Here is an 8,169-nt window from a genome sequence, read left to right on the forward strand (position 1 = left end):
GGGTGGGGGCAGGGTACCTGAGGAGGGCGGGGCGTCAGGGGCCAGCTAGGGGCGTGCCTGGAAGAACCGGCGAGGAGCCTGGAGAGAGGACGCTGGGAGGACACCCGTTCCCAAGACTTGATGGGACGGGGCTAACCGGCTGGCGCTCTGGCTGGACCTGTGGGTGGTCGGAGTGGCCAACCTGCGTGCACGGGCCTGAGAAGCGGGGTGTGTGTACCCGGGAGTGGGAGGCAGGAGCTGAAAGAGCCTGCGATGGCAGGCCTGCGAGGGAAACGTCTGGAAGGCTCTGCACCAGCCCGAGAGAAGCGTGTCTTAAGCTAAGACCACGTTATCCTGAGGATTCATAAGCAGGGAGGCGGGGCCGACGCCAGGAGGTGAAGGACAGGAACGCTCTCTACCTCAGGTCCTCGCAGAGGCTCACCACGCATGCGCGGCCAAGAGCCTCCAGAGAAGCCGCCAAAAACCCTTTGCGGCCCAGAGTCCGCCCACTGAGAGACGGAAATGGGCGTGGCCTCTCGCACGCCACGCCAGCCCCCGCTCTCCGACCACGCCCCTCGTGGGACACGCCCCCTCCGCGGACTGCTGCTACCCACGTGGGCCTCCCCCGAGCGGGCGGGCAGTGGGCGAAGCTGCCTGCGAGCTGGGTGTGCCTGAAGCCTGCGGTTTCCTGTGGGAGGAAGCGGCTCGCGGGCACTCAGCTCAGCTCGCAGCGTTGGAGGCCCAGGAAGGGGAGATCCCTCCACTGCTCTCAGATCCTCAGTCTCTTCCCCTTGCACAGGGCCCTAACGTGGGGGACCCCCTGAACAACCCCTGGAAACCAAGTACGGTGCTGATACCATTCAGGGAACTTGATTCAGAGCCCTACCCCCCTGTCTCCACCTCCCCCGCTCAAATTTCCATCTCCCTAACTCCTGGTTCCTAGACTCCTCCCCAGACCTGGTCCAGCCCCTTGGCCCCCTTTGCATGTGACCCTCTAGCCCCCAATTTTTCCCTTAGTGACCCAGGCTTTCTAACTTGCTTGAGATTCTGAGTTCAGACCCCCAGTTTCTCTCCTTCTGAAAGACAGATTTAAGACTACCTACCTATTCCCTAACACCGGGGACCCTCATTTTGTACTCCAACGTTTTAGTCTTGGGACCCAATAATTTGCCCCTTTCCCAGATTCTCAAGACCTTGATCTAGGGTCCCCCAGTACTGAATCCACTCAGGGCCCCAATACCTGGTATAACTAACACATACAACAGTGCTTATGATGTGCCAGGCACTACTCTAAAAACTACCCTATGGAGCACTCACTATTATCCCCATTTGACAGACAGAAAAACTGAGGCAGCGAGAGGTTATTAGTAACTCGCCCAAAATTACAGCTAGTGAGTAAAGCATCTTGGATTTGAAGCCAGCCAGTGTGTTTCTAGGGTCTATGCCGTACTGGCACCCCAGCTTCCAAGTCTCCCCAAGTACCCACCCAATCACTAAACTGCCCTCAGGGAGCCCACATGACCAATCTCGCTCCCTCCCCCAGCTCTGGCCCCATCAGATACCCAGACGTGCTATCATCCAGTTTCCTTCCGATGCAGGGACCCTAAATTTCCGTTTTCCAACTCTGTTTCATATCAGAGCCCCTGTCCCTCACTCTTTCACCATCACCCAACTCTTCTAAGAGACCCAGGTACATAGAAACCATCCCACCCACCCAAATTCAATAATCCAAGAAACAGCAATAATAGTTCACATTAAATCGCTGGAACCGCACTTCTGTTTAAAACCTTCCGGTGACTTCTCATTGCACTTAGAATAAAAATCCAGACTCCTCCCCTAGTCTTCAAGGGCCCTCTTTGATTCCCTCCCTGCCCTCCCTCCAGTTCCCTATATTCCAGACACACTGGCCCTTCTGTCTGCTCCCCAAACAACCTGAGCTTGTTCTCAAGAGCCTCTGCGCTCGCTCTCCGCCCAGCCTTCAAATGGCTCCTGTCTTCGGGGCTCAGCTCAGATGTCACCTCCTTGGAGAGGCCTGGCCTGGTCACCCTGTTTAAAGTAGGTTCCCCTCACGCTGTCATTGTCTCCATCACTCTGTTTTGTTTCCTTCAAAGTCTTCATCACGGTCTGAAATGTCTCTTGTGTACTGATGTTTTCTCTTTATTGTCTGTCTCCCTCCGCTAGGACGGTAAGCTCCACAGTAATCGTCGGCTCATATCTGTGTGGTTTTTTTTTTTTTTTTTTCATTAACTCCTGGATCATAATAGATATTCAATAAATGTTTGATGGAGAAAGGAACGAACGTGTTAGGTGTGTTAATGTACTGGTATTACCTTATTCCAGTGGTCGGCAAACTGCGGCTCGAGAGCCACATGCGGCTCTTTGGCCCCTTGAGTGTGGCTCTTCCACAAAATACCACGGCCTGGGCGAGTCTATTTTGAAGAAGTGGCACTAGAAGAAGTTTAAGTTTAAAAAATTTGGCTCTCCAAAGAAATTCCAATCGTTGTCCTGTTGATATTTGGCTCTGTTGACTAATGAGTTTGCCGACCACTTATTCGCTTAGAATACGTATGGGACTTACTATTATCAGTATTAGTAGATTGTCAGTATTATTAGAATTCCTACACCCACAGATTCTCAGAGAGTGGACGTCATTGGTCAAGGTCCCCCAGGCAGGAAATGATGGTCTTAACTTCCACTCCCTTCTCCCTTCCACATTTCCCACTTCCACATTTCCCATCCCCTGACCGCAGCCATGGCGCCAAGTCCACCGGCCCTCAGCCCCCTCCGCACTGCAGGAATCTGGGCTCCTCCCTCAGACTGCCACCCCTCTGAATGTCCAGTCCTAAGGCCCAGCCAGGAAAGCAGACATCCGGTCCCAGCTCCCAGCTCCCAGCTCCCAGCTCCCAGGACAAGACCCAGAGCGGAGGCCTGAGAATCTTGCTGCCCCACCCCAGGGCCCCTGCTCCTCTCCCCTCCCTCCAAGGACTTCTCATCTCAACCCTGGGAGGGAGCCCCAAACGATCCGCATGTGGGGGCAGTGGGCGGGCTCAGAGAATGAAGAACCAGAGTGCCTGCGCCCTCCCTCTGGCTGCAGACCTCAGCTGGGTGCGGTGAGGGTGGGTATAAAAGGGCCAGTATATATTGAGAGGAGCAGAGGAAGAGAAACCAGGAGAGTGAGGAGAGAGAGGAGGAAAAGGTATAGGCAAGTGAGGACAGGAGAGAAAGAGGGAGAGGGAGAAAGAAAGAAAGAGAGAAAGGGTTCTAGGGTTGGAGGGGAGAAGGACGGAGAGAGCCAGAGGGGAGAGCGAGGGAGGGAGGAAGGCGGCGAGGGAGGCGGGGGCCCGAGAGGGTGGAAGGAGGGAGGCGAAGGGCGGGGCACCGAGGCCCAAGCGAGGGACAGACTCCAGCTCTGACTTTTTCCGCCGCTCGGGGTAAGTTTCCAGTCCGTTATCTGGACCGGGATTTCTTTATTTACTCGGGAGCGCTGCCGTTTGGGAAGGACACCCCCGTGGAAATACTTTTAGCTTCAGAAAGTGATCACTTAGCCCTTGGGGTGCAGATTCAGGAAGGGGTGGGGCCCAGCCAGGTTTGGGGTGCGGGGGAGTTCCCAGCAGAGCCCTCCACCTGATAATGTCCTGCAATTTTTCCCCCACGGATGTCCACTCTCTCCTGGGGACCCCGAGAGAGGGACTTTGCATGAGAACACCCCAAGTCTGGGCAACCTCCAGGCCCCCTCCCCTTTCTGGACACTGAACGGTGGTGGGAGGCTGGTTCCTCCTTCTCACGCCTCTCTCCCCAAACACGGGTCCTGTCCATTTTACCAACAGGGTGCCCAGCAGGCATCCGTCTGGCAGCAGGGTGGGGTGGAGCCCTCGTGGGCACAGCCAGGGGCTGGGGTTTCCCTGGTTCTTGGAGGCTGGAGGGTGGGATGAGTCACCGATGATTCACCCGGAACCCCTCCTCCCCCGCCCCAGGAGAGGGGTGGGGTGAGTCCAGGATGCCTGTCTCTGGGGGCAGCCCACAGCTTCTGAGGAGTCTGGAGGGGTTGCAACTTGAATGTTCATAGCCTGACCCAGGACGGGGCTCTGGGGACACGGAGGGAAGCGCATTGCTAGTTCCGATCATTCCTGGACTCCGGGGTCTATCCCTGGCCCTCTCCAGCCCCTGGGGAATCCGGGATTCCGGGCTCCCAGCCTCCTCTTCCCTCACACCCCGGGGTCTGGAACCAGCCCCTCTCTCCACGAGGATTTGGGCATCTCATCCCCCCCACCCCGGGCCAACCTCCTGAAACGACCATCTCCTGACGTCCCCTTCCCCAGGCTTCCACCGCAGCCATGTCGCTCCTCCTGCTGGTGGTCTCTGCCCTTCACATCCTCATCCTCATCCTGCTTTTCGTGGCCACTTTGGACAAGGTAAGCCTGCTCGGAGCAGCCGCCCGCAGACGTCCGCCACACCCCTCCTCTAAGGGCACCCGCCCCCTTCCCCTCGCTTCTGCCTCTGATGCCTCCCCCCTCCCCCTTCCCCTAACCCCTTCCCCTTTCCTACTACACCCATGTTTTGCCCCAGTGCAGCCCCTTCTCGGCACCACACCCTTTCTCTAAGCCTTCCCACAGACCCCCTGACCTCTCCCACGTTCCTCTTCCTGCCCTTGTTTCTCTGCCCATCCCAGTCCTGGTGGACCCTCCCCGGGAAGGATTCCCTGAATCTCTGGCATGACTGCATATGGAACAGTGTCAACAAAACGTGGGCCTGCACTGATGTCAGCGAGAATGGTGAGGGGTATGGGGGACTGGTCTGCAAAGGGGAAGGGTAACCCCAAGTCGCTCCCCCCGGGGACCAAGTCTCAAACCCACCCAGGTTTGCGTGGGCAGGTCTGGCTCCCAATGCTGAGTGAGTGGGGCCCATGTAGGAGCCACCTGTCGCTATGGTAGGGAGCAGTGTGCTCATGTTCTAAAGAGGATACGCTCCCCCTGGCTGGTTTGGCTCAGTGGATGGAGTGTCGGCCTGCGGACTGAAGGGTCCCGGGTTTGATTCCAGTCAAGGGCACATGCCCAGGTTGTGGGCTTGATCCCCAGTGCGGGGTGTGCAGGAGGCAGCCAATCAATGATTCTCTCATCATTGATGTTTCTATCTCTCCCTCTCCTTTCCTCTCTGAAATCAATAAAAAAAATATTAAAAAATAAAAATAAATAAAGAGGATACGCTAAAAGCCCCCCTCCCTTATGATTCAGAAAGAGTGGGGGGCACACGCTACCAGTTTGAGAAATTGGGAGGGTGTTCCCAAGACTCCGAAAAGGCAGGATTATGTTTCCAAAGTTCTAAGGACATGGGACTGGTGTTCTGAATGGATGGCCGGGACCAATGTGTCCAAGTTACAAGAGGGCGGGGCTGGAACCACGCTGAGTTTTTAAAGAGGCGGGGCCGAATCCTTCCCAGAGGCTCTAACCCAGGGCGCAGTGGCGGCAGATGCACATGTGTTCTAAAGAGGGGCGCGTTGCATCTGTGGAAATCTCTAAGTCAGAAGAAGGTAAAAGATGAAATGAGTTTCCCCCAAGAGTGAAGCAAGAACTTCTGTTCTCTTGACTGAGGCCCAGGGTTGTACTGGAGGTAGCCAATGTGACAAGGCAAGAAAAAGAAATAAACGGCAAAAAGATGGAAGTACACATGTTTCTGTTCCCAGTGGACGAGTTTCTGTAGAAAATCCTAAAGTCTCTGCAGAGCAGCTTCTGAAACTGATCGGGGGATTTAGCAAAGCTATAGGAATGGAAGCTGTTAGTGTGATATTCCTATGTACCCAAACCTGTATCTAGGCTCTAAGTTGGGGGGAGGAGGGGAGGGGGTTGTTGGAGATGATGAGCAAGCAGGTGGAGCTGGACCTGGGCCTCCGTGACTCCCACCCCGTCTCCTCCTCACTGCAGGCTGGCTGAAGGCGGTACAGGTCCTCATGGTGCTCTCCCTCATCCTCTGCTGCCTGTCCTTCATCCTCTTCATGTTCCAGCTCTACACCATGCGGCGAGGGGGGCTCTTCTATGCCACTGGCTTCTGCCAGCTGTGCACCAGTAAGCACTGTTCCCTGGGAGCCGAAGGGAAGGGACGGGGCCAGCCAGGATGCTGGGGACCCTGAGAATGGACAGCTGGTACAAGGAAACAATTCTCAACAGCCCTAGGTCCGAGGGAGGCGCCTCCGTGGCACCCCTCTGCCCCCAGGGACTGACAGTCTTCAGGGACTCCCTGGTGGTTTGTGTCGCTGAGTCATGGGGGAGCTGGCACTTGGGGCTTCAAGGAGCCAGGGCTGAGGAAGGTGCTGGGAAAATGACTGAAATCCCAGAGATGGAGGTGGGCCCAATCGGGAATAGGTGGCTAATGAATACCCCAGAACTCTGAGTCATCAGAGCGGTCTTGTCATTATAATGGCCGCCAGCTGCTGTTTCTGGTGGACCTACTGTGTATCCGACACTTCAGGGAGTTTTATGTACTTTTCCATGTTTTTTTACTTCAAGTGCAAAGGGCTAAGTTAATCATAGCCCGCAGTATGGGGGACATTGTCTTCCTATGTTCCTGCAAAGCCCCTCTTGTTTTATTAATGCACTCTGTGCGCTTGGCTAGTAGACCCTCAAAAATAGTCCTTGAATGGGTGGATGAGTAGCTATTATCGACCCATTTTTATGGATAGGGGACCCAGAGATTGAAGTGCCCAAGGCCAGTCTGCAGTAGCCTGGTTACGCAGAGCTGGGGGGAGCAAACCACAACTCCCAGCAGGCAGCGGTGCTGCCCACTTGCCCTCCATGGGTTGCTGGGATATGCAGTCTTCTTGGTTCCTGTCTCCCCGCAGGCCTGACAGTGTTCACCGGGGCCCTGATCTATGCCATTCATGTGGAAGAGATCCTGGCGAAGTACCCGCAAGGGGGCAGCTTCGGTTACTGCTTCATCCTGGCCTGGGTGGCCTTCCCCCTCGCCCTGGCCAGTGGCATCATCTACATCCACCTTCGGAAGCGGGAGTGAGCGCTGCGCGTCGCCTTGCCCTTATGGCTCTGCCCACTCCCGGCCCCTTCGCCTCACCCGCCTCCAGAAAATAAACCGTTTAACCACCTGCCTTTGCTCCTTCCTTCCGTCTGTCCTTCCTTCCTCCTCCAGGGACACGGGCTGCTGATGTCTGCTCTCTCCGGACCCTGGGACAGCCCAGCCCCAGCAGTGCCGCCTTCAGAATGCCCAGCTCCAGGCCCCCAGGTCCCTCTAAACTCGGACACAGGAGCCCGAGGTCCCAAGGCCACGGGCCCTTCCATCTCGTTTCAGGATTCCTCTCGAGTGGAGCCTTCAGACACTGGTTTCCGGGGAAGAACAGGAGTCTGGGTCTCCAGTCCCCGCTTCCGTGTGCAAGGGGCTCTCTCACTCAACCGGGCAGGGCCTGTGTGTTGTTCTAGATGGCTGGTCTCTCTCTGGCCTTCCTCTGGGAAGACACGTTTCCATTTCCCTCTTAGAACGCAGTCTTTCCTCATTACAACCCAACGCCTCCTCTTCCCCCTCATCCCCAAATGCCGCCTCTAGCCCGGACACCTTAGTAAAAATTAGATGGCACCCCTACAAACCACCCACTCATCCAGATAGTAGACAAGATTTATTCCTTTGGGAGAGGGAAATTGATAGACCAATAAATATCGCACAGGCCACCGGTGGAGGGAGGGTCCGAGCGAGGTAGTTTCTGTAGAAAGGGGAGGACAGGGCAGGCAAGGCACCTGAGGTTGCTGGGCCTGAACGGAATCGGTTCCTCCTGGCCCACCGCTCCTGCTGACACACGGCTCCCACCCCTCAGCCTGGGCGAGCTGATCCGCAGTGGACCCGGTGGCCTACCACATAAGCAGTGCGAGTGATAGAAAGATCGGGTTTCTTTCAGGAATTCTGATTGTTGCCGTGCAGCGACAACGGGCTGCCCCCAAACTGAGCGCGCCCAGAAGCCGTCACTGTCAGTGCGGCTCTCATTGGCTGCGGCTGCGGCTCCGCCTTGGTGAGCAGGATGGGCGTTTTGCCCAGAGCAGGCTAAGAAGACAATGATCGATAGCCTCGGGAGGGCACAGCCTAACGACCGCACCAGGTGGTCAGTAGGGTTAGCAGCTGTGATTGGCTGACTCCCTCCTCAGCCGAAACCACATTTCGTTGTTTACAGCTGGGGGGGGGGGGGGGGGGCGGGGAGGG

General features: G+C 56.4%; 1 protein-coding gene across 1 annotated transcript; it reads left to right on the forward strand.

Annotated features, from left to right (window-relative positions):
* Positions 1-3,068: 3,068 nt before the first annotated feature.
* EMP3 (epithelial membrane protein 3) lies at positions 3,069-7,069 on the forward strand. The gene is made up of 5 exons (XM_008154411.3): positions 3,069-3,410; positions 4,299-4,391; positions 4,649-4,751; positions 5,898-6,038; positions 6,812-7,069. Exons 2-5 carry the CDS (start codon positions 4,314-4,316, stop codon positions 6,979-6,981), a joined length of 492 nt encoding a protein of 163 aa, XP_008152633.1. The 5' UTR covers positions 3,069-3,410; positions 4,299-4,313; the 3' UTR covers positions 6,982-7,069.
* Positions 7,070-8,169: the final 1,100 nt, after the last annotated feature.

Source organism: Eptesicus fuscus, chromosome 21, assembly GCF_027574615.1.
Source record: "Eptesicus fuscus isolate TK198812 chromosome 21, DD_ASM_mEF_20220401, whole genome shotgun sequence".
Lineage (NCBI taxonomy): Eukaryota > Metazoa > Chordata > Mammalia > Chiroptera > Vespertilionidae > Eptesicus > Eptesicus fuscus.

Bases quoted from the DNA above. Each gene is read 5' to 3' on its own strand.
- EMP3 (XM_008154411.3), top strand. From the start codon at position 4,314: ATGTCGCTCCTCCTGCTGGTGGTCTCTGCCCTTCACATCCTCATCCTC. The intron at 4,752-5,897 runs GTGAGGGGTATG...TCCTCACTGCAG, and splicing joins CACTGATGTCAGCGAGAATG to GCTGGCTGAAGGCGGTACAG. The intron at 6,039-6,811 runs GTAAGCACTGTT...GTCTCCCCGCAG, and splicing joins CTTCTGCCAGCTGTGCACCA to GCCTGACAGTGTTCACCGGG.